The sequence below is a fragment of the Hemicordylus capensis genome, chromosome 13, assembly GCF_027244095.1.
Source record: "Hemicordylus capensis ecotype Gifberg chromosome 13, rHemCap1.1.pri, whole genome shotgun sequence".
Classification (NCBI taxonomy): domain Eukaryota; kingdom Metazoa; phylum Chordata; class Lepidosauria; order Squamata; family Cordylidae; genus Hemicordylus; species Hemicordylus capensis.
The window spans coordinates 12,190,319-12,216,771 of NC_069669.1; the positions used below are offsets into that span (position 1 = coordinate 12,190,319).

The following is a 26,453-nucleotide window of genomic DNA, read 5'->3' on the forward strand; positions in this document are numbered from 1 at the left end:
CCCTTGCAAAGTTTGCAAGAAACACAAGGACAGACAAGGAGGCCGTTTGGAACCTTCCCTCCTCCCTGCCCCCAGCACCAGATCTAAGTTGATCAGGATTTGTGCTACGACATGCAGGGAAGGGATATTTAGTCCATAATCCTGTGGATGTTCTCCCTCAGTTGCTGTTTTATTTTTATTTTGTAAACTGAGCACAAAGGATGCATCGAGTGCCACATGTTATTTGACCTTTGTCCACCATTCTATCTATGGCTTGAATAAACTGTCTGAAACCTCTGCTAACCTTTTCCTTCCCACTACATTGTCAATGAAATCTTTTGCAGACCACCCCGTAAGCACCTTGTTTTGAATGTTCCGATCACAGCCTATGGCGGGCAGAAGTCAAACTTATATCTCAATGGCGTATTTTAAAAACAGCTATCTCTAATAAGATATTATACTCATTCACAAACATATTGTGCTAATCACAGCACATTTACTCATAGTAGGCGTACCAGTGGGGAAAAGAATGAACCTAGAAGGGTGATGTTGTTTATTACCTTATCTCCCCACCGGCATGGACCACTTGCAGTACTCCTGTGGACCGCCAGTGGTCCACAGAACACAGATTGGAGGACACTGGTCTACTACTCCCCCCCTTCCCAGCTGCAGTGTGTGTGTGTGGCCCCAATCCATAATTTCCCTCCTCCCATTTTCCCCCAATGCACGCTTTTGGGAGCGCTGTTGTTTAGTCCAGATGATGTACGAATTGCCTCTCCCCCGCGTGTGATGCCGTTCCATCCTTTCTTCTCCCTCTCCCCAGGTGTACCACCTCCTCATTGCCGCAATTAGCAGGAGGAGTAGGATTGGGGGACCAGAAGAAGCAAGAGGAAGAGATAATGGCAGGGACCCCTCTTTTCCAGAGCCATCCCTTTTGGATGATATATGTATGTATGTATGCGATTCGCAATTGTCAGGGTTTGGTCTAGCATTCCGCACTCAGGTGTGGCTTGGGCTCACACAAGATGGCTGGCTTGGGGGTCAAAAGGGTGGCAAGGGGTGGAGGAAGTTCTAGCACGTGTTGGAGGTTTCCATGATCTAGAAGCAAAATGTTCTCTGTATCCAAAAATCTATGGAATAAATGTGTTTGGATGGGTCTGGATTGTTGGGGAGATGTGCAATTAGGGGCAAAATTAGGGGTGTGTGCAAGAAGAAATGGGCATTCATTTACTGTTGTTTGTTTGTTTGTTTTTAGAGAGCTTTTTGGTTTTTATATTAATTTTATTTAAATTTTTCAGTTTTTGCATTCTCCATTTGTTCCAGTGGGAGAGCCAAGCAGTCTTCTGGTGCAGATGATGTTCTTGTTTTCTAGCCAAGTGGCATGCCATCTCCTGGCATTCTGCTGATCCCTCACGGCATCATACCTGCCACCTTTCAGAGAGATCTGATGCCGTAAGGGAGTGTCTGCAAACTCCATGCCATTTGGTTAGGGGCGGGGACAGGAAACGGAGGTGATAGGCTAGCAAAATATAAAGTTACAGTCTGGAGTCGTCTGGGTGGCTTTCCCTTTGAAATCCATGGAAAATGAAAAAGGATGAAAAACAGATTGAAATGAAGTGATTGGCATATGTATTTTGTTCCTTTTCCTTATCTTTTCAATGGAAATCAAATGGGGCACATTTATTCTAATTTCCCATTCATGTTGAAAATGCATGCGTGTACCTACTCTAAAATAGTAGGGGGGTAGTACACCTCTAGTGTGTACCCTACCTCATCACCTCTTGCTCTAATGCTCTCTTTACTCTGCTAAGTCAGTCAGGAGCATTGGCCTGACTCTGTATTGCAGCCTGCGTGCACTGCTGTAATCAGCATCCTCTTGTTGCTGCCTGCCTGGGATTGCAAGGGAGGTGTTTGTGTGTGTTGTGTATAAATCAACCATCCCTCTTTATGAGAGATAGGCCCCTAAGTTCTGGCCCTTGTCCCTTGTAGACCATTGTTTCTATTTTTTACCTTTTGGGAATGTTGTCTTTTGTGAGTCGCTAGAGTTGTTGTGATTTAGTCCCTTAACCAGGACCTGAAGAAGTTGTGTGTCTGATTGGGTAATGGATACATCTTGTCGCTAATATGTGAATACACATGCATGTATGTATACCAAGAGGCCATGTGATTTTGGATTGCTGATTGTAACAGTCGGATCATGTTTTTTTCTGTAATCTGGTTTTGAAAACAGATCAGGAGAAGCTAAGCATGATTTAAACTAGCTCTCAGCAGGTCAGTGGTCTTCACTGGTTTTGTGGGGGCTGTAGAATCCAGAGGAAAGGGTTGTGGTCTGCAAGGACAAGACCGTGGAGTAGAATCAGGAATACTAAGAGTTGAATGAAATAGATATTGCATTGATTGAATTGATTGATTGCATGATTGATTAAGCATAGTCAACTCAGCGTCAACTCATTGCGACCACATAGATGGATTCTCTCCAGGATGATCTCTCCAGGATATTACATACAGAGAGGCAAGTGCAGACTGCTTTTCTGTGCTCTTGCTGCTAGCTGTTAGCCTCGCCTCTGTTCCAGGACTGGAATACAAGTAGCTATAGCCCCATTCAAAAGATGTCTGGATCAAGGAATGGATGAACCCCAAACACCACAGGGGCCACCTTGCCAAACAACAACAACAACAACACCCTTTCCTGTGAGAACTGTTTTCCACTGTGTTGACCTCTGCAAAGTATAGGAGGCCCTCGTTTTCCACGGGTTCCTATACTGTTTCATGGTCAATCTATAGGGAACCAGTTTCCATTACTGTGGGGGTGATTTTCAGCTCTTTGTGATTCTTGTGCACAGTTTCCACACTCCTGCAGGCATTTCCAAAGGAATTTCCAACTTGGAGGCAGTGTGGGACCATTTTGGGGTCTCCCCCCCTGCTTTTTCAGTGGGGGTTTGGGGCAGAATTTGGAGAATGGGGGCACATTGCTGGAGGAGATGAAAACCTGGAGCTCTGAAAAGTTAGAGGTACTGTGCTGTACTCCTTTTATTTCTGCCCTCGATTTTCATTATGATTTTGGACACCAGATTTTTCAGAGGAACCTAATCCCCAGATTCCCATAGGCCCAACGTTTCCTGTATTGTAGGTTTTGTATTTGCAATTGTAGACAAAAACATAACCACCATGAAAAACTAGGGACTCGAGTAGAATGCTTTTCTCAGTGCTGGGAGTGCCCTTTATGAGTGACTGGGACCTCTCTTAAGCGTGCAGTACTGCATGGCGGGAAAGGTCACCTCACCTCCACATGGTGCAGAAGGCCAGTGCAGAATACTTAGCTTTGGCAAAAGCTTCACACAAGTGCAACAAACTATTAGCCAGGGAGCTGTGCTTAGGGCCGATAGGGGCCACCAGTGAAGAACCAGAACCTTGGTTGCCCCCCTCTGCATCCATTTCCATTTAGCCCCATTCATGTGACCAGATATAACAGTAGGAACATAGGAACATGGGAAGCTGCCATATACTGAGTCAGACCATTGGTCTATCTAGCTCAGTATTGTCTTCACAGACTGGCAGCGGCTTCTCCAAGGCTGCAGGCAGGAATCTCTCTCAGCCGTATCTTGGAGATGCCACCAGGGAGGGAACTGGGAACCTAGATGCTCTTCCCAGAGGGGCTCCATCATCCCCTAAGGGGAATATCTTACAGTGCTGCTCATACATCAAGTCTCCCATTCATATGCAACCAGGGCAGACCCTGCTGAGCTAAGGGGACAAGTCATGCTTGCTACCACAAGACCAGCTCTCCTCTCCAAATCAAATCTCCCTGAAGCCGGAAACGAACCAGCAACCTAAGGGTTATAGTGCTATGGCTTTGATTGTGCTGAACTGCTGCTCTTTGATTTGGTGGTGGTTGCGATTCTTTCCTGTTATTGGCAACATTTATTGATATGTATTGTTACCCACTTTGGAAATGTGTCCAAACATTCAAAGACAAGTATACAGAAATGCACACACTGTAGTGAGGGAAATGATGCTCTGCACATGCTCAAAGGCACTCCCATCTTTGTTCTGAAATTAATTAATTAATCTCTGCATGTAAACTATGTTGGGAACTTTGTTTGAAAAGTGGTATATAAATACTCATCATATTTGTATTCAGCCGCCCGAAGCAACAAAGAGGCATTGTAGGCGTCAACGCTACTGATGCCTGGGTCTCCATGATATTTATTTGCGTGGTCCTTTTTGCAACTGAGGAGTTACTTGAGGTAACACTCTTTTGATGCTCAATTGCAGGGCGGAGGGGACAACCTTCAGAACCTTTCCTAGGAATCTTCTGGGCACCTCGGTCTTTATCTCTTGTGTTCTTCTTCACCAAACATATAAAGGTTTGCCCCTCATGAACTCCGATACTGCATTTGCTTCCAAACTTGTAAATACCTGCAATGTTTTCTTCTGGAATGGGGGAAAAAAAGGCTATTGCGCTTTCAGGAACTTCGGGCTGTGACAAGAGTGCATGTGGTGGGTAATTGATTTCTTTGACAGTTTAATTAATTCCGGGGTGCAGAAATATTGACTCATTCCTTGCCTATTCTCTTTCTTTCTCCCCACCCTGGAGTCGGCAGCAATACCTCAAAGGTATTTAAAGTCTATACAGTGAGGGAATTGATTGTTTAAAGTAGGGATTGTTCTTTTTCTGCAGATTTTCACCCCCACCCCCACCCCCCCCAGATATATCTTCCTTGTCTCCCTGCCCTTGTTTCTGAACAAAACCCCACAGGCACACCTTTTCTTGTTCTGTGTTATTTTAAATTTCTGGACAAGGTAAATCAACATAATTCTTAGTGTGTGGAGGGGAAACCCAAGGAAAGGGAGTAGGGATGGCCACATGAATGCAAGGTAAAGTCGAATTGAACGAAGGCCAGAGGGATCTAATTGTGTTGTAGCATGCTATCACGCGTGATCTATTTATTTATTTATTTATAAAATTTGTATACTGTCCCAAACTTTCATCTCTGGGTGGTTTACAATAACAATTGCATGCTTATCAATCATTGAGGTGAGTTTAAAAAAAAAGAAAGAAATTAGATTCCATTTTGCTCTGCGAGTGCTGTGTGGTGTAGTGTGGTTAGAGTGCTCAACTAGGACTGGGGAGACCTGTCTTCAAATCCCCATTCAGCCATGAGACTTGCTGGGTGACTCTGGGCCAGTCACTTCTCTCTAAGCCTAACCCACTTCACAGGGTTGTTGTGAGGAGAAGCTCAAGTATGTAGTACACCGCTCTGGGCTCCTTGGAGGAAGAGCGGGATATAAATGTAATAATAATAATAATAATAATAATAATAAGAAGAAGAAGAAGAAGAAGAAGAAGAAGAAGAAGTACAGTAAGTAAAATAATAGTACTCAAAGTGTTGGTATTAGATCTGGATTCAGATCTCTAAGGGCTGCTGGGTAGGGTTGCCAACAGTCCCAGATGAGCCGGGACATCCCGTATTTCCGTGAGGAAGTGGCCGTCCTGCCTGTGATGCTATTTCCCCTGTATTTTGGCTCTGTGGCCCCTGTGCACCACCAGTGGTTTGAGAGAGAGATGTTTCCCCTGCTTGCAGAGAGCCTCTGTCTGCTGCACCGAGGACACTGAATGGACAGGTGAGAAAGGGATGGGTGGAGCGACACCCCTCTTTCCCAGGAAGCTGTCCTTTAATCCAATATGCGTTCACAGCGACCTGAGCACAGGTTCACATCTGCCAGGGGCTTCAACCAGAATGGCGCTTAGAAGGGAACTGTCGCTGCCTGTGCTTTGTGGGTCCCTGGCACATGGCCGCTGATTGGGCCCAAGCAGTCTGCCCCTGCCTGACTTGTGTCCTCCTGTATTCATCCAATAAGGATGTTGGCAACCCCAAGATTGGGTGACATGCAGCCTAAGTTACTCAGTAGTAATACTCAGGAGTTTCCTTACAAGATGTCTTGATTTCAATAGGACTACTCAGGATTAATTTTGTATGGCTATCTGCCACTCTCTTTCTCAGACTAACCTGCTGCACAGGACTTTTTTGAAGTTATCGGGAGGAGGAGCATGTATGTCACTTTGCTTTTGGATTGTTGTTGTTGTTGTTGTTGTTGTTGTTGTTGTTGTTGTTATTATTATTATTATTATTATTATTATTATTATTATTTTAGGAGTAATGAAAATATTATTGGTAATACTAATTCCCTCTGCAGAAAAAGGAATTTCAGATCAGAAGCCCTCAGCTGGGTCTCCAACCAAACAGAAAGTAAATACTGTTATTTTAAATGGAAGCTGAAAATGAGTATGTCTTCTGTGGATATGATATGATACAAGCCCTTTATGTCATTTTATCTTGCTCTTCCTCCAAGAAGGACAGAATCCACAGTTCCTCCTCATGCCTTTACTTTGTGAGAGGTCAGGCCCAGGGCCATTGAGTGAGGCTCACTCCTGAATGGAGATTTGAACCCAGATCTCATAAGAACAGCCCTGCTGGATCAGTACCAAGGCCCATCTAGTCCAGCATCCTGTTTCACACAGTAGCCTACCAGATGCCGCAGGAAGCTTACAGGCAAGAGGTATGTGCATGCCCTCTCTCCTGTTGTTGCTCCCCTGCAGTCTCCCTGGTCCTAGATCAGCCCTCTATCCGACACAACAAAGTGGCCAGGAGTGATCCTCCTCCCACAGAGCAAAATCACATCCCATCTTCAAGACTAGGTGGCTTTGTTACAATTCGGCAAACAGCACTGGACAGAGTTAATTCAGTTCTGCTTACACAGCTGCACAGATCAATCCAAGAAACATAATGATGGGGGAATAATGATTTTCTTGTTTCCCAAATGACTCCCACTGACTGCACTTGCCAGAGTTGTTGGTATGCGAATGACTAGGCTTTGTTTTCCAAAGAGGCCGTTCTGCTTTTTTCTCCTATTGCTACCTTAATGTTTGAAGACATTAACAATGACTCAAAGGTGTGTGTGTATGCATGAAATGTATGGTTTCATACAAGACAATATTGAGCTCGATAGACCAAGGGTCTGAATCAGTATATGGCAGCTTCCTATGTTCCTGTGTCCCCTCTCCTAGAGAGGAACACCACCAATTACTGTAAAGACCTTTTGCATTTTGGAAAACATGTTGTGCTCTGTTTTACACAGTGGTACATTTCCTTCCTCTAAATCAGGGGAGGTCATATTTGTTGTTGAACTACAACTCCCATCATTCCCAGCCACAATAAATTGGGAATGATGGGTTTTGTAGTTCAGCGGCAGCTGGATGGCCAAATTTGCCCAACCCTGCTCTAAAGCCTACCTTGGGGGAATTTCAGCCCTTAATAGCATTGCAACCCTGCAGAAATAATACCAAAGTTTCATCATAGGTCAGAAAAAGTGATGGTAGTTTTTAACCTATCAAGAGCCTGGTATTCTTGAAGGCGAGTTGGGGAGGGGGGAATCTGCAGGTTGTAAAATATTTATTAAAGTATAATTGATCAAATAATGAATATAATTCTGCTGTTGAGGTATACAAATTGTGTGCTATATTTCTCCTCTACTGAATTAAATATTGATGGGGTTCTGTGTTTCTGTTCTTTCAGGGATCGCCTGCCAAAGGCTGGGCCCCTTAGCAAGCGTTTGCTCCTATCTTACCAAGTTTTTATTTCTTTTTATTTTGTTTCCCAAGGAAAATACAAGGCCACAGCTTTTTAGATGGTTACTTTGCGAAAGTGGCTTTCAATGTTGTAAAAACACCAGAAAGCTAAATATTTTATAAAGTAGTTATAGTTCTTTAAAAAAATAATAATAATAAAAAGTCCTGTGTGCTGCTCATAAATTTAACATGCTAAAGTGCAGAAAGAAAAGAGTGAGTGGATTGGTTTTGAAATAAGTCCTTGTACTTTTTCATTTGGTAAAAAAGTAATGATCTTCACTGCAAATTTAAGTGTATCATTATTTCATTGAAGTAGGATTAACCCCCCACCCCAAGGGAAGAACCCATTTTGTACGGTTGGTATTTGGATTAGGAGCAAGGGGAATCCTTGACTTTGAATGTTGGTGGAAATTCATTAGATATATCCTGTTGCTCAGCTCTAGGCAGCAGCCACTAGATGATGCACTTCAGGGCCAGAGAGATCATGCTGGAGTAGGCGGTCTGGAGCCAGAGGGTCAATCAAGAGCCGAGCATTAAGAACACACCAAGGTTTTGGCCAAGTCAAACAGTCCTGAGCTAGAGAGGGTCAAACGAGGATAAGCCATGGATCACACTGAGCAGAGTGCACAAGCAACAAGGGAAAATTACCAGAACAAGGAGATAGTGATACCGAGGCAAGGCTGGCTTCAAAGTGGCATGTCATACTCCTCCTACTTGGGAAGATATCCGATGGTTGGTCTCGCAGGTCAGGTCCAACCGACTAGGTTCTAATGCTCTTGTATATGGGCTTCTCAAAGGCATCTGGTGGGCCACTGTGTGAAATAATGCTGGACTAGATAGGCCTTGGGCCTCATCCGGTGAGGCTGTTCTCATGCAAGGGTGGGGAAACTTGGCCCTCCCCGCTGTGGTTGAACTACAGTGGCTGGGGAAGATGGGACTTGTATTCTATTCTATTCTATTCTATTCTATTCTATTCTATTCTATTCTATTTATTTATTTAATTATTCTATTTATATACCGTCCTTCCAAAGTGGCTCAGGGCAGTTTAACAACAGCAGGAGGGCCAAGTTTGCCCACCCCTACTCTAGTGACTGAAGCTCTAATGGGCTGTCAGAGTGCACTGAACGGGGGGGGGATTCACACGTGAGGCGGGGCCTTCTCTGTGGCTGCCCCAGGGCTTTGGAATTTGCTCCTTGCCAACATAACAGCTTCTCCATCTCTGTCTGCCACCAAAAAAATCACATGTGTTCTCCAGCCTTTTGCCACAACTATTTTTTCAAATGTTCACACTATTTTTTTTACAAAATGTATGATTTCTAAATTATTTTAATTCTTGTTATCGAGTGTTATTGTTTTAAGTTGTATGCAGCGCCTTGAGATTTAGGTGATAGGCAGTTTGGGATTTGAATGAATGAATGAATGAATACAGACCTAATTCCCCGAATTAAATTGAAGAGGCAATTGTGTGTGTTTATCATATTTACACACACACACACACACACACACACACACCCCTATATCTACACACACACACAAGCACAAACACACACATCCATCAATCTGGTGCTGTACATAATCCAAGATTACAATATAAAAGAAAAGAAAACACTTTCACCGAACAAAAACTATTACAAACAATTCACAGAATGGAAGCATTAAAATAATCCCACAGAATAAACAACAATTTGAAATAAGTTTTAATTACAAGGTTGAGAAAACATGTGTGTCTTGAGGGTCTTTTAAAAAGCAGTCAGCGATGGAGAAGCTCCTATTCTGGCAGGGAGAGCGTTTCAAAGCCCTGAGGCAGCCACAGAGAAGGCCCAACGCTCGTACCTACTGGACGAGCCACTGGAAACTGTATTAGCCACAGAGGTGGAGAAACCGATAATCACTGTACTTGACTTCCCCTCTCTGCACTGAATAGCCACCTAAGAGGGATGTTCTGTCCCATTCCACAGAGCAGAACTCACAGGGCGAGATCAAGTCAAAGTGGGTTGGGTTTCAGCACCATGGACAGCTATGAGCTCTGAGTTGCTCTGAGTGCTTAAATACCTCTGAGCTCAGACTACCCTCCTGGGCTCTGCTTCCATGCTGGATGCTTGGAGGGTGGAAGCCTTAAAGGGGCAGCTTTCTCACCTCCCCTCTATCAGACCCTGCCTAGCCTGTGATGCTGGCATTCAGATAATGACTGCAAAGCTATGGATGAGGTTGGCTTTAGGGGGTCTCCATTTTTAGCGACTTGGGTTCTGGGTTCCTTCACAATCAGGTCTGGTGTCAGGGTCTGGAACTGGGTCTTGTTCTGGTCGTGCCTTCTCTAGACCAGACACCAAATCTATGGTCCGGGTGTGGATCATGATGGGAGGTGATCTAAGTCATGGAATAGCATGTAGGGCAGGGTAAAGAACATCCCCCAGATTCAAATCTGTCCTCTCAGTCCATCTCTCATCTGGCTTGTCTCTGTCTTACTTTGTAGGGTTATTGTGAGGCTAAAACGATAGACAGTGAACCCCAAGGGCACTGGCTAAGCTCAAAGATTCAGCCAAAAGAGCAGATCACAGCGAATATATCCAGTTTCTGTTCTGTGACTGTGTCCTGGTGAGAGTTGTGTGGAAATGCCCAAATATTGGGGGAGAGAGAATGCAAAACAGGAACATTTTTTGGCATCCCCATAGTCTTCCTGTCAGGGAATTAGGACTGTATCCGGCACCGCAACACCCAGAGCGCTAGCTGTTACTGGAACAATTATTTGAAGAGTCTCAGTGTTCACAGATCCATGAAAAAGTCTGATGCGATTTGGAATGAAGCGAATTATTCCCCAAAGCTCTGATTTGCTGGCTGGTTTTGCCAGGCCAGCTTGGTGCAGGCATGAAGTCAGGTGATGCGGTATCCCAGCACTCTTGTCCTGGCCTTTTTTTGTTGAGGGAGGGTCAGCTTGTTGGAGGGGGGCTGCTTACAAGATCTGACCGCCTCCGATGCTACATGCCAGGTTGCGCCTATATTATGATGTTAATCGGTCAGTTGCAAGGGAACCGCCAGCAGGCAGCAAGTACAGCAAACGGGATTAGCAAATTCATTTTTAATGTGTCCAGAAAGAAATATTATATGAATAAAAGAAGAGGTTCTTGTTTCCCATCTGAGCCTTGGAGTGGTGTACATTGTGTTTTGTGTGCTTGCTGCCAGGTTCTACGGTCTCGCCTCTACTTAGGAGAGAAGCTTGGCTTCGACTTCTTTCTTTATTCTTATTTGTTTAAAGTCTACATCATAGCCTCAGTATCTGGCAATGGGAGAATCAAGTGTGCACATATAGGAACATAGGAAGCCGCCGAGTCCGAGCATTGGTCCATCTAGCTCTGAATTGTCTACAGAGGCTGGCAGTGGGCACGGCTTCTCCGAGTTTACAGGCAGGAGTCTCTCTCAGCCCTGTCTTGGAGATGCTGCCAGGGAGGGGACTTGGAACCAGTATACTCTCTAGTTGTTTTCATCTGTGTGCAGAATGAGTTTTATTCTGGGTGGCAGTATCATGGCAGTGTGTACACATGTGCATTAGGAATGAGGTCTTCTTGATTCACCCTAAAGTTAATATAAAGTTAACTGAGTGAACATAACAAAAGGGAATTGTGAGCGTGTGCACACCTTAGAGGGGACACTGCTTGGAACTCATTGCTTGCAAGCATGCAGCCAATCTTGCTGGAGTGTCCTGTCTTGGAGATGCCGTGGAGGGAACTTGGAGCCTTCTGCATGCAAGCAGGCAAGTGCTCTTCCCAGAGCATCCCCATCCCCTAAGGGGAATATCTGACAGTGCTCACACATGGAGTCTCCCCTTCAGATGCAAACACGGGTGGGCCCTGCGTCGCAAAAGCTTGCAATTCATGCTTGCTCCCACGCAACCAGCTCTCCTTCCCATATCTGCACAGTTAATAAGGGCATCATAAAGATGGCCCTCCCCTTCTTTTATGGGGAAAAGAGCGACACTGCTCATCCACCAGGGTCATCATTTGGGGGTGGCCCATTGGGTATGAGCCCCCAATGAATTACTCATAGCTCCTCACCCCATCAGCCATCCGCCCCTCCATGACCTCTTCCAGAAAGGAAATGCAACAGTGGAGGCACCTGTACCAAACATGGGAGAGAGCTCACAGCCTCAACTAGCTCTCTCTGCATCCACCTTCAGTGTGTCATTCTTTGTTAGAATGCGAGAGACTTTATAAAATCACACAGCACGTCATTATTTGTATGTGTGCGATTGAATTGAATGATCAAAGGAAGTCTGTGGGGCCATGATCCAGATCTTTGAAGTACATACCCACCCACCCACTTTCTTCAGGATTGCCAAGTTTATTTCATTTCTTCCCTTTCCCCCTTATATTTACACTTCATTGTGATTTGCGTGTGGATGCATTGAACTCATTGAAGAAAGTGATTACTACCACCACCTGATGCAAAGCCACGCTTTCCAAAAGCAAAATCACTAGCTGAGTTGGGCGCAGAGCATCTGAGCCTCCAGTTCTCCCCCCCACCCTACCCCACCGTTTTCTTTCCCCGCCCCCCACCGTTTTGTTTCCTGCTTAGCCCAGAAGCCTGTCCTCCACAGCCACCGCTTTCTCCCCCCCACTGCTGTTTTGTTTCCTGCCTCACCCGCAAGCCTGTTCGCTGCCTCACCCGCAAGCCTCACCCGCAAGCCTGTTCGCTCTTTCCTCTCCCCCTGCTGGCAGCTTGCTTGCGAACTCTCGCGAGAGCTGCCACACATGGGATTAGCGATGGATACACCTTAGAGAAACATATAGCTATAGATATATGATATATGACTATGACAGATATTTATATTCCACTTTTCAACCAAAGTCCCCAAAGCAGTTTGCATAGATATGAATGAAATAAAATTAAATGTCTCCCTGTCCCCAAAGGGCTCACAATCTTGAAAAACAAACAAACAAACAAACAAACACATAAGATAGACCTTAGCAACAGCCACTGGAGGGATGTTGTGATAGGGATGGATAAGGCTAGTTGCTCTCCCCCTATTCAAGAAAGATAATTGCCACTTTGAAAAGGTGCCTCTTTGCTCAGTTATCAGGGGACTAACAGATAGAGAGAGAGAGAGTTACAGGGGTGCAACTATAATAGGGCAAGGGGAGAAAGTTGTCTGGGGGCCCACTGCCTTGCCCCCCCAGAGGCAAGCCACATGATTGACTCCCCCAGCCACGCACCTGCCCGGGCTTCCTTCAGCTGTATTCATCCTCCGAAATTGATGTGAGTGTTAAGACCTGGAGCTACCAGAACAGCTTGTCTTTCTCTAGTCCCATTAAATGACTTGCATCATCCACAATTTACAAAACCTTTTAAAAAATAATTTAGGATGATGTTCTATTATAGTGCGTGCGCGCGCACACACACACACACACACACACACACACTATAAAAGTTACTATGCTTTTTGTTACCACTATTCAGCCTCATTTAAGATTTCTTTACTTCATGAGCTGAGCTTCAGTGGGGCGGGGGCATTTTAAAATCATGTCTCTGGGCCCACTCCAACCTTGCTACACCCCTGGAGAGAGAGGGAGAGAGAGAGAATAGATTTTTCATTTCTCTTTAGATATCAGGAGTCATTTACCACAGGGTATTCAGTTGCTGTCACTCTAAGTGGCGCAGCGGAGAAATGCTTGACTAACAAGCAGAAGGTTGCCGGTTTGAATCCCCACTGGTATGTTTCCCAGACTATGGGGAAAACCTATATTGTGCAGCAGTGATATAGGAAGATGCTGAAAGGCATCATCATCTCATACTGTGCAGGAGGTGGCAATGGTACACCCCTCCTGTATTCTACCAAAGACAACCACAGGGCTCTGTGGGTGCCCGGAATCGAAACTGACTTGACGGCACACTTTACCTTGATTCAGTTGCTGGCAATACTTTACAATTGGTTAGTGGGGTGGGGGTGGGGAATCATGCTCAATTGCATATCCTTAAAATATTGCCCATTCTAAAACGTTGGGATGATAGTGGGGGAAATCCTTGGTCAACGTTAAAAGTCAATTGATTTCAGTATGGAGGGAATAAAGAACATATTCAGCATTATTAGTGAAATAAGTAGAACTTAGATGTGTGAAATGGTGGCAGCCCTATGTTGATTGCTTAATTAATTCAGTTATTCATTAGTTTAAAACAAGGCAGTGTACCTCTTTCTCTTTTTGTAATTTTGCTATTTTTGATTATATTTCAGTTTCATCCCATTCTCTCTGCCTTTCTCTTGGCATCGAAGGAAAAAAAATCTGATATGATTTAAGTGTTTCATAGTTAGATGTACAATCTTTTCTTCTCAAAGATGATTTGCAATTGGAAAAGTGTATGGAAATAGATCTCCTGACATCCTTGTATTAACAGAGCAGGCTTCAAAGAAAGTATTATTAATGATGTAATTAATACAGATAGATACAATATACATCAAACAGGTCATTACTGTAGAGGTGTGGATGTTGCAATTTATATTAAAGATTCATTTTGAGCTTGCAGTCCAAGTGATGTGAGCAGCTTAGCCTGGAAATGCAGTTTAGAAGAAGTGGTAGAAATATGTCCCCTCCCTGGTTTGCCTCATACCTCTTTTTTTTTTTAACGTTCAGGACTCCGTTGGCTCACTGGCTGAGTGTAAAAGTGTGGATCTGGATTTATATCCCCTGCTGTACATTTGTATTATATTTGATACTGAAACCCTCTGACCTCCTGACTTCAGCCTGACCTGAAGCCAAAAGTTCCTCATTTATCCTCTCCAAAATGGTTTTCAAGGTGCCTGAAGCAGAAATGTCTGTCAAGCACACAAGATCCTATTGTCTGTGTAATCAAAGATTGCTTTAAGTTGGAGACACAGTTTTGCTAAGGAGAGATTATCCTATGGCTTCCGGGAACACTATTATCCTGCCTATGGGCGGTGAAATGTCTAGTTGGGAAACTGGGACATTTCGAGGGAAATGGAGAGCCTTAGAAGTTGCTACTAATAGGATTAATTAGGGTGGTTGGAACAGATGCTTTTCTCAACTTTTGAACTGTGGTAGAATTCAGAAATTGTTTGGTTGACATGCAATGCGTCTGTTTCTTCCTCAAAAGCATTGGCTAATCAGTCGAGACTAGTTGCTTTGAACTGATTGTTTTTCCTGACATTTCTGACGCATGTATGCCAAGCCACAATATAAGCATGGGCCAAAAATTTAAGAAATGGTGCATTCACTTATTCTGCTGTGAAGTGTGTGTGTAAATCCTTTTTCTGGACTACCAGAAGCCCACAGTTGTCTGCGTGTGGGAGCTTCCTGCAATTCCAGAACAATTAGCTTTGAGGAGCAAAAGGATGGCAAATACAATGAACTGAAAGGGACTGTACAAAGGAAGCTGCCTTCTACTGAGTCAGACCCTTGGTCCACCTAGCTCAGCATTGTCTGCACAGACTGGCAGCGGCTTCTCCAAGGTTGCAAGCAGGAGTCTCTCACAGCCCCATCTTGGGATGCTGCCAGGAAAGGAACCTGGAACCTTCTGCATGCAAGCAGGCAGATGCTATTCCCAGAGCGACCCCATCCCCTGAGGGGAATCTCTCACAGTGCTCAGACATGTAGTCTCCCATCTAAATGCAAACCAGCGTGGACTCTGCTTAGCAATGCGGATAAATTAATGCTTGCTCTCACAAGACCAGCTCTCCCCCTGGTAGTTAAATGATGCTATGTTTACTGCTTGGAAGACTTCTTTGTTAGGAACATAGGAACATAAGTATCTGCCATATACTGAGTCAGACCATTGGTCCATCTAGCTCAGTATCGTCTTCACAGACTGGCCGTGGCTTCTCCAAGGTTGCAGGCAGGAGTCTCTCTTAGCCCTCTCTTGGAGATGCTGCCAGGGAGGGAACTGGGAACCTTCTGCTCTTTCCCGAGTGGCTCCACCCTCTGAGGGGAATATCATGCCAATACATGCCATCGTCCCATCTGTACTCAGAACATTGTATTGTCCAGGAAAAGCTTTACTTCAGGGATTCTCAACGTTGGGTCTCCAGATGCTATTGGACTTCAACTCCCATAATTCCCAACCAAAGACCGCTGGGGATTATGGGAGCTGAAGTCCAATACCATCTGGTGACCCAACGTTGAGAATCCCTGCTTTACTTGATGCTCCCGAGTGTGTAGACTCCGAGTGTGCTGGCCGCATTCAGATCTTTGGATCCATATCGCATTACTTCTAACAATGGTTACACCATTTTTTGTCCAAAGTCGGATTGATGTGCCTTGTTTATCTGCAACTCACAGCAACTTAATGAAGTGAAGATTCATTGGAAGCCAACATCTGACAACCATTTCCTTACCATGACAATGGCCTCCTTGTATGAACAATACAATACATCTCCTCCCAACTTGAACGCTTAAAAATGACGTCTTGGGAAGTTGCTCAACTACAACTTCCACCATCATGGTTCTAACATTTTAAAATCCTTGGCATTCTCTGACCAATGTCCCAATGGCTTCTAAAAGTACGACTACTATTAATACTTACAATTAGTAAGTAGTGGCAATATTATTAGCAACTCACTTCCTAATGAAATCTGAGTTTCCCCTTCTCTTAATGTTTTTAAGAAGGATCTGAAAACTTACCTGTTTAGTCCGGCTTTTAGTTTATATTTTTAAAGCTTTGGGTTTTATTTTATTTTTTAGATTTTATTGCATTTTTAAATGTTTTAGTCATGTTAATGTTTTAATGGTTTTCCTCTTGTGAACCACCTAGGGACTTTTCTTGTAGATGCAACATACAAATGTACTAAATAATAAATAAATATCAGTATTACTTTGAGTACTAGCACCATTTGTAGTAGCAGTAAAAGAACTGTGCCCAAAGAGGCTATGGTTCATATCTTGAAAGCCCATATCTTTCAATAGGGCTTCTAGGGAACCAACAAGTTGTTTAGTGACTTATTGCCCTTGAATTGACTTGGACATGCATGATAGATTTTCCTCCCACTGTAAAGAAAGTTGTGGGAAACACAACTGCAGGATTAGATATGAGAGGACCATAAGTCAATGTTTCTTAAAGGAGAGAAACTGAATCTGCTCAACACGGAAGGTGTTTTGAGGGAAAGAATCCTCTTTTTTTTCCTACCAGAGAGTGCGTCTGAAATTCCATACCAAAGACATTCCAGTCAAGGATGTTTGGGTCTCTGGTGGTTTAATTGCCTAGGATGGGATTTGCTGATGGAAGAATCTGCCTGGAGTCTTGAAAAGCTTCCTTTCTCTTCTTTGTGTTTTCCTTTCATATATTATGGGGGAGCCATATGGATTCTGCAAGAGCCCCATGAAATCAAATAATAGCTTGGCCAGGAGTTTCAAGCAGAAAGAGAAAACAATAAATTATGCATGTTGCTGATAGCAAAAGTAAACCTGATAGGCTTCTGGACAGCGGTTGTATAATGCAAGCCAAGGATTCCCACATAATGAATCGTAGGACTTACACGGTTGGTTTTTGTAGGCTACCGGCACCAAATGTTGATGATAGACAAAGCTGAACAGAGCAACAGCAGCTTCTGTTTGATGAAGGGAGGGGGCAGGGAGCAGATATGGATTTCCAGTCCAGATTTACTACCCCCTGCAGCTTATTTTGGAACTTCACCCTTCATCTTTGCCCACTGTTCACTCACATCTCCCTCCTGAGAAATTGCACTCCTCGCATCCAGGCTCTCCTGGTCTCCCTTGGAATCTCTCAGATATTTATCCTGCAGAGAATCCAAGACTTCCTTTAGCTGAAATCTGATGAGAACCTTAGGACATGCAGGACTCCTCCCAGAAATGTTGCTACCCAAACCCTTTGATCTTTTTTTTTTCTTTTTTCTTTTGGTATTTCCTTGGACAGTTGACCATTGGAGGAACATCCAGTTTTCTATATATTTAATTCTCTTAGGCACACCCGTCGCTAATCCCATGTGTGGCAGCTCTTGCGAGAGAGCTGCCCGTTAGCGGTGAGGGACCGCAGCAGAGGAGAAGTGGCAGCCCGGCAAATGGCCAGCCAACAGGGGGAGCAGGGAGGGTGAGTGGTCCCAGCAGGCGGCCATGAATGGTGGCCACGAACAGCAGGTGGACCCAGCAGGTAGGTGGCCACAACTGGATTGGGGGGGGGCAGAGGATGTGGAGGCCCTGGACTTCGGCCCAGAAGTCCAGGAATAAGAGCACCTCTGAAAGGAAGTATTGAAAAATCAGCTCATTTTCTGCTATTTTGCAATTTTAAGAATAATATTAAATAATAACAGCATAGTTGTTATTTGCAGCCCTTTTTAAAAGGCTGCCCAGGGTGTCCTAATGTTTTATGACTGTTATATTGTATTGGATACACATGATATGTTAGCTGTAAGTGTTGCAAAGTTTTGTTTTATTATTTCTTGTTTACACAGTCAGACAGGTGTCATTGACTGGTTTGTTTTATCCAGACATTGAGTCCTTTCCAAGGACCTGGGATGGCTGAATTTTATTATCAATGTTGTTGCTGTTATTATTATAGATATCATCACAGAATATAGGCTGTTCCCAGTAAAGTTGCTTTTTGTAATTGGTTGATGGTGATTTCTGTGGCCCTGATGGTGTTGAGGTTCTCTTCAAGGTCTTTTGGAATTGCACCCAGGGCACCAATGATGATGATGATTCCATTTCTATACCACCCTTCCAAAAGTGGCTCAGGGCAGTTTACACAGAGAAATAATAAATAAATAAGATGGATCCCTGTCCCCAAAGGGCTCACAATCTAAAAAGAAACATCAGATAGACACCAGCAACAGCCCCTGGAGGCTGTGTGCTGGGGGTGGAGAGGGCCAGTTACTCTCCCCCTGCTAAATAAAGAGAATCACCACGTTAAAAGGTGCCTCTTTGCCAAGTTAGCTGGGAAGTACCAAGTTAGCAGGAAAGTTTCAGCAGACGATGAAAAGCTGGTTGCAATGTTTGTTATACTTTAATTGTGGTGTTATATTTGAATTGTCTGATTAGTAGAATGTAAGTATTATTTAGTCTGTCTTCCTTTCACTGGTCTGGGATTGAAATAAAGATTCATTCATTCATCTATTTAGACTTTGGATTCCCAGATGTTGCCAGATTACAACTCCCAGCATTGGAGTTGCAATCCAACAGCATGTGGGGAACCAAGTTTCAAAACCCCTGAGTTAGTGGATCACACATTGTGCAGACCTGACAGGTCATAGGGACATAAGAAGCTGCTGTATACTGAGTCAGACCACTGGTCCATCTAGCTCCGTATTGTCTACACAGTCTGACAGCGGCTTCTCCAAGGCTACAGGTAGGAGTCTCTCTCAGCCCTATCTTGGAGAAGCTGCCTGGGAAGGAACTGAGAACCTTCTGCATGCAAGCATGAAGATGTTCTTCTCACAGTGGCTCCATCCCCTAAGGGGATTATTAAGTACTCGGCCGCCCACACGATTGCCGGCTCCGTGACGGAGCTGGTGGGGGCTGGGGGGAGCAGGGGCATGCTGGCAAGACCCCCGGAGCTGGGTGGCAGCTTTTCGCCTCCCCTCCGGGGGTCTCCTCGTGAGTAGCCACAGCTACTCACAATCAGAAAGCCCGGGTTTGCGGAGCGCTCACTCCGCAATCCCAGGCTTTAGAGAGGGCATGTTCAACAAAAACCGGGCTAGGCTCTCCTAGCCTGACTTTTGTTGATCGTGAGAATAGCCCCATAGTCTCCCATCCAAATTCAAACCAAGGACCTTGCTTAGCAAAGGGGACAATACATGCTTGCTACCACAAGACCAGCTCTCCTCCAGTGCCAGACAAAGAGCTGTGCACACAATGCGTAGAGCTGCAGTTTAAGAAGCGTGGGGAAAGTTTGGCTCTCCATTCCCTTCGGAGCAACTCTGTCTCCTGCTCAGGAAACTGAAAATGCAGTGAGTTTTCTGAAAAAAAGAAAAGAAAAATAAATGATGAACAAGACTTTATTTCATTTGGTGTCAGGAATAGTACATGTTTTTTTCTGCAACATGGGTAGCATCAATTATCTAAATACTGCACTGATCAATGATCTGGAACAAATATCCATTTATATGAAATGTCGTCTTACAAAGCCACTTTAATTATACTCTGGGATGTTTCAATTTAAAAGAATTCTAATATTCGGAAAGAAAGTTTTCCAAGTGTCAAATTTGTGTTTAGACTTCTCCACTCATCAGCCGTATTAAGTGAAGGGAGGAGCAGTCATCGCTGGAGATGTGGTTGACTCCATTCTCGAACCACATGGTTCTGTTTCAGAGTAGTTTGGCAGGATCAAGTCTCTGTGGATCCCCACAAACTCCTATTTCGAAATTCCAGCCAGATTCCAGGGAGGCTCCAAATCATCAGCATTATCTACTCAGCCTGTTGCTGTTGTATTTTAAGATCTCATTATACATTCTCGTCATCAGTGTTGACCAAATTTGGGGCAAGTTGCAACTTCACCTAGATAAGTAGGCCTGTAAAACATGCAACTCTTACTATCCCTATCGAACTTGGACCATTTGTATGTTCTAGTTTCTGTTCAGTGAACATCACTGTCTCTATTTTGCATTTGGGCATGCCTTCTTAAAATGCTGTTGGTCCGAGTCTCCCAAGATGTCTTTCCTCAGAGTGCAATTCCCACCCCAGAGAATCACTAGGCGAAACTTCTTAGCTGATACGTCTTCTCATCTCTGTGTCCTGACTCCAGTCTAGCAAGGCAGCGGCTGGAGGCAGTGCTCAAAGAAGGAGCTGTAGAACCAGCAAAGGCCAGCTGCAAATAGAAGGTTTGTGTAGGAGACAGAAGCCCCAGTCCTTCCTGGACCTTAGTCTGACTCTGATCTGAAGCAGGTAACTGAGGCCACCTTCTACCTGACAGGCAAGATGCCTCTGAGTACCAGTTGCAGGGGAGCAACAGCAGGAGAGAGGGTCTGCCCTGGACTCCTACCTGTGGCTGCTAGCAGCATCTGGTGGGCCACTGTGTGAAAGGACTAGATGCTGGACTAGATGGGCCTTCTTGGGCCTGATCCAGCAGGGCTGTGCTTAAGTTTTTATGTGATAGTGGAGGAAGTTGGGGCAAGGGCTCACCCACTGAACCCTGGTGTGGGGACAGGAGTGCTATAAGCATGTTCCCATCTGTGAAATAATGGAGGGTATGTCGACATCGACTCGATGGCACAACTTCACCTTTCCCTTTTTGAGACAGACAATGAATCTTAAGATACTGTATTTGCCTGAATACAAGACTAGCTAGACTTTGCTATTCGAAACTGGGGGGCTGTCTTGAATTCAAAACACTGTTCCTTTGGGGTAAACACAGGTTTAACCAGTTTGTTACCTCTATTTTGGTCATCTTCTATTCAGGTAAATACGGTAATCTCAAGCAGCCTGAAAGAGGTTTCACTTTGCCTAATGTGCACACTTGTCCCACTTCCGCTTCTGATCCAACAGGTCCTGCAAATGTCCAAATACAGTCTTCCCATCACACCAGAGGTGCACCTAGGTAATTTTGGAGCCTGGCACTAAAGGCTTTTAGAGTCACCCTCTCCCCTGCAAATTAAGCATCATTATGCTCAGCTGAGTGACCACACCATCTGGGACAGACTAAAGAGAATTTGGGGGACCCCAGGGGCTGTGGAGGCCCTGGATTTTAGCCCCGAAGTCCAGGGGTAAGAGCGCCTCTACATAAAACCAGCAGAAGCAAAATTGAGTTGACCATTAAGGTCACAAGCAGTGACCGTCCAATCAAAGAGCCATGAACCACCTGGGGCGGGGGGATTGCCCTAATTCCAGCCGAAAAGCTTAAGAGTATGTATGTGTATATATATGTGTATATATATGTGTATGTGTGTGTGTGTGTGTGTGTGTGTGTGTGTGTGTGTGTGTATATATATATATATATATATATATATATATATAAAGCTTAAGAGTATGTATGTGTGTATATATATATAGAGAGAGAGAGAGAGAGAGACATGAAACAGAATATAGCATTTTGAAAACAGACCTGCACAAATAGTCGTGACATGACAGCTCCAATTATAGCTTGAAGTGATGATGTGATATAATGGGAAACAGAATCCACCCTCCGGTGTGGGCTTCCCAGTTTTGTGGGTTGGTTTTGTCCAAATCTGCACAGAGCAGCAAGATCCCAGATAGCTCCTCTGTGGGAGATGAAAGCTTATGCTTAAGATGACGGCTTTGCACCATGGCACAGAGCAGCTAAAGTGAGCAAGGAAAGCGCTTTCTATCCAAGCCCTGATCCTGCCAAGCTTGCCTTTGATCTTGATGTGGAAAAGAAAAATGTGCATGCCTTCATTTTCTCGCTTGCTTTTGTCCTTTATTTTGGTCCCCCCCCCCCCGCCTGTTGGGAATTGAGCTGGGTGGCTGCTGGCCACCACCACAAAATTATTTGGCCCAGAAAATTGTGGAGCGAGTCACCTTGTTGTTTTCCAGTTCCCCATGTGAACTTCCTCTAAGATAGGAAATTATCTCGGTAGTGTATTAGGACAGCTGGTCTTGAGATAGCAAGTATGAATTGTCCCCTTTGCTAAGCAGGATCTTCCCCATTTTTAAGTTGAATGGGTAACCACACATGTGAGCACTCTAAGATATTCCCCTTAGGGGATGGGTCACTCTAGGAAAAGCATCTGCGGTTCAGTGTTCCCTCTAACAGGGATTCCATATGTTGTTGACTGCACTCCCCAGAATCCTCAGCTGCAGTGACCTTTGCTTGGGGATTATGGGAGTTGTAGTCAATGACATCTGTGAATCCTGGTTAGAAGGAACACTGCCGAGGTTCCAAGTTCCCTCCTTGGCAGCATCTCCAAGTTAGAGCTGAGAAGAACTCCTGCCTACAACCGTGGAGAAGCTGCTGCCAGTCTGTGTAGACAATACTGAGCTAGATGGACCAATGATATGACTTCGTGTAAGTCAGCTTCCTATGTCCCCATCTAGGATTGGTACTGAGGGCGTGGGTATCCTTAGGACCTTTATTGGGGAGGGGACCTGCAATACTATACCCACTTAACTGAGGTAAGGCTCTGTGGTATGAGAGAGAGTGAGGGATGGAGGGGGAGAGGGGGGGTCATAGGTAAAACACACTGAATGCACCCACCTAAAGAACTGGATCCCCCATGCTAGGAACCCTATGCTTCCTAGTGTTTGCAGAATCACCCCAACAACAGGCTAGGCAGCAGTTGATTGTAGAATAGGTGAAGAGCAAGATTCCAAGCCAGAAGACTGACCTTTTGAGACAGCCATTGTGCAGACAGTGAAGCACAGCATAGGAGGGCTAGCCGGTGCATGCAGACTAGTGGCTCCCAACCACGGTTCCTCCAGATGTTGCTGAACTACAACTCCCATCATCCCCAGCTATAATTTATTGTGTCTGGGGATGCTGGGAACTGTAGTTCAGCAACATCTGGTGGAAGCCAGGTTGGGAAACACTGGTGTAGATATCTAAGGTCTCTGGTGACCCCTTCTCATCTGAGCTCTCCATGGTGCTGCAACTCTGAACTGCCTTGCCAGTCCACGGCCTCCTTGTCAACTCCCACTTGTTCCCACTTGTGGTCCAAAAACAAGTGTTAAGAACATCATAACAGCCCCGCTGGATCAGGCCCAAAGCCCATCTAGTCCAGCATCCTGTTTCACAGGTTGGCCCACCAGTTGCCTCTGGGAAGCCCACAGGCAAGAGGTGAGGGCATGCCCTCTCTCCTGCCTTTGCTCCCTTGCAACTGGTGCTCAGAGGCATCCTGTCTCTGAGGCTGTAGCTGGCCTATAGCAATCAAATTTCCATGTTAAGATACCACAGGGAACTTTGTTTAGTTCAAAAGTGGAAGTTCTGGTGTCTGCTTTTCATACAGAAAGCAGAGGGGAGTTACCCCTGTTAACTGAGCAAACACACACCTTTCCAAGTGGTGATTCTCTTATTTTTATTAGGGAGGGAGCAACTGGCCCTCTCTAACCCCGGCACAGCATCCCTCCAGTGGCTGTTGCTGATATCTGCCTTATGTTGATTTGTAGATTGTGACCCTTTGCAGACAGCCATCCATCTTATTCTTTACATACAGGCTCATACAGGCTTCCCATGGGGGTTTTGATGCACTTGGACTGTGCTAATGTGCCCTTCCTGATCAGAGAAAATGATGTTGCAGTCTTCCTAATTTTTTAAAAAAGAGTGTGGGCTTTGATTCTTAAGTACCAGATCCAGGTGCAGGAGGAATGAATAGAACACCGCATGTTTCATACAAACCAGATTATTTTTAATAAGTGAATAATTTCCCCCTTTTTGGATACTCCGCCTCCCACTCTCACAATCCCACCCTTACTGAGGAGGCAAGCTCAACAAAAGGAGCTAAATCTGAATGTGAAAAGCAGAGAGAAAAGTTGAGATGCCATCTTCACTTACTAAAGCCAGCTCACTGCTGCCTGATTCAAGGGCCAAATGCAGGTTCCAGCCCAACATTCCTTTTGCCACCTTGCTGGATCAGGCCCAAGGCTTATCTAGCCCAGCATCCTGGACTAGATAGGAGGAGAGCTGGCCTTGTGGTAGCAAGCATGACTTGTCCCTGTGCTGAGCAGGGTCCATCCTGGTTTGCATTTGGATGGGAAACTTCATGTGTGAGCACTTCAAGATATCCCCATAGGGGATGGGGCCGATCTCGAAAGAGCACCTGCCTGCTTGCATGCAGAAGGGTCCAAGTTCCCTTCTGGCATCTCCAGGTAGAGCTGAGAGAAACTCCTGTCTGCAATCTTGGAGAAGCCACTGGCAGTCTTTACATACAATTTGGAGCTAGATGGAGCAAAGGTCTGACTCCGTAGATGACAGCTTCCTATGTTCCTGGTCAGTTAATACTAGCTAGCCTTTAAACTTTGAAAAGTTAATTTCCTTGTCCCACTCTTGCTATGGAATTGTAGACCATTATCCATAGGTTCCTAGAGCCCCCGTTCTTTAGGGGATGGATCCGCTCTAGGAAGAGCATCTGAGGTTCCAGGTTCCCTCCCTGTCAGCATCTCCAAGATAGGGCTGAGAGTGACTCCTGCCTGCAACCTTGGAGAAGCCACTGCCAGTCTGTGAAAACAATACTAAGCTAGATAGACCAATGGCCTGACTCAGTGTATGGCAGCTTCCTATGTTCCACTCACAAAGTTCAACATCAGAGTAAAAATCTTTAGCTCATACTTTCCTTTGTGTTTGTTTTTCCCCCCTCTAGTTTTAACTTATTGAGTAGAAACTCTTTGCCTTATTAGAAGTAATTACTTCTGGAGATACAAGACAGATTAATATTCATGGGCCAGATTAATAGTGTGCAGAAGAAAGATGTGACACTTCACTGTTGTATTCACTGTGTTAAGTTTAAAGTGGGAATTGATGAAAAATGTGAGGTAATGCGCTGTATGAACCTAAGTGATGAACTGTGGCTTATTTACCATCTGGCTGTTCGGCAGGACCTTTTTTCATGTCATGAAAATTGCACTCTCAGTACCAAAGTGATACAGAAATCTGTTTCTCGGAGTCTTGTCTAAATACATTGCTCAGGATTTGATAGTATTTCATTTTAGACAACATTAAAAAAGAAAGAAAGAAAAAATGCAAGAAAATTGTTCCAGAATTACCTGAACTTTTAATGTACACTGCCATGGAAATGCACGATGGATCCTGCTTAGCAAAGGGGATAATTCATGTTTGCTACTACAAATAATAATAATAATAATGATGATGATATCTTGACCATGCTTCAAGATAACGAGAAGATCTTGGTCTTGTGGTAGCAAGCATAACTTGCCCCCTTAGCTAAGCAGGGTCTGCCCTGGTTGCATATGAATGGGAGACTAGAAGTGTGAGCACTGGAAGAGATTCCCCTCATGGGATGGAGCCACTCTGGTAAGAGCAGAAGGTGTCAAGTTCCCTCCCTGGCAGCATCTCCAAGATTGGGCTGAGAGATATTCCTGCCTGCAACCTTGCAGAAGATGCTGCGAGTCTGTGAAGACAATACTGAGCTAGATAGACTAATGGACTGACTCAGTACATGGCAGCTTCCTATTCACAGTGCCTCTGACCAGTGGGGACATCTTGTCATGGTTCAGACCTCTGACTCAGAAGATTCAGAGGAGGAACGGGAGGACGCAGCTGGGTGTGCAGGCTCAGAGGCACAGCAACAGGATTTGGCTGGGAGAACAGACTCTGGAGCTGAGGAATCGGGACAGCTGCCAGACATAAGAGCTGAGGAGGCTGATCAGGAGGAGGTGGGGATTTCACCTTTCTTGAGAAGACATCTCAAGAGGAAGGCTCAGTGGGAGACACGCAGGTGCAGGATATCACAGGAGAGGAAGTAGAAGTGCTGAATCAGGAAAGCCTGATTGGCTGCTGGTTATCTTGAGCCCTATATTAAGCAGTCTGTTAGTTGCAGATTGCTGTTAGCAACTTTCGCTTACTGCAGACTGTGTTCCTATTTAGAATTCTTCATCCTTTCGAGGTCCAGTTTGCCCTTTCCTGCTGTGTTGTTTCTTGTTCCGTTCATTTCTTGCTCTGATGTCCTTTGTTCTATTCGTTCCTTGCTCTGTTGTTTTCTTTTCAGTTATTACTCAGTTATCATAGAGCGGGGTAACTAGTTCAGTTCAGGGGACTTTATTCATTTACTACTGTCTTTCTTTGTGAGTCTTTCATTTTCCTTCATGCAGCTTCACTGCTACTTTCTGTTTAACTCACAGGGCGAGAGCTGAAGGGGTTGTAAATCCTGTTGGGTTAGCTGAGCTAACAGATTTACGACACGTCTGCCCATAATTTCCCATTTTGTGTGTGCCCTCCCTTTGGACCACCTTTCAGGGACCACCCTTCAGAGACCTGCAAATTGCAC

The 26,453-nt window shown here is 44.8% G+C and overlaps 1 protein-coding gene across 19 annotated transcripts in view; it reads left to right on the forward strand.

Annotated features, from left to right (window-relative positions):
- Positions 1–26,453, forward strand: part of RBFOX1 (RNA binding fox-1 homolog 1) — a 1,664,339-nt gene that overhangs the window by 1,007,482 nt on the left and 630,404 nt on the right. For 2 of the 19 annotated variants that reach the window (XM_053276053.1, XM_053276054.1), the window contains one exon: positions 803–926. The exons of 16 other annotated variants lie outside the window; for them this stretch is intronic. In XM_053276053.1, coding sequence (XP_053132028.1) covers positions 879–926 — 48 coding nt within the window. In that variant the 5' untranslated portion in view covers positions 803–878. Of the gene's footprint in view, positions 1–802; positions 931–26,453 lie in introns of those variants that run through there. One more of the 19 variants, XM_053276056.1, reaches the window with a different exon arrangement.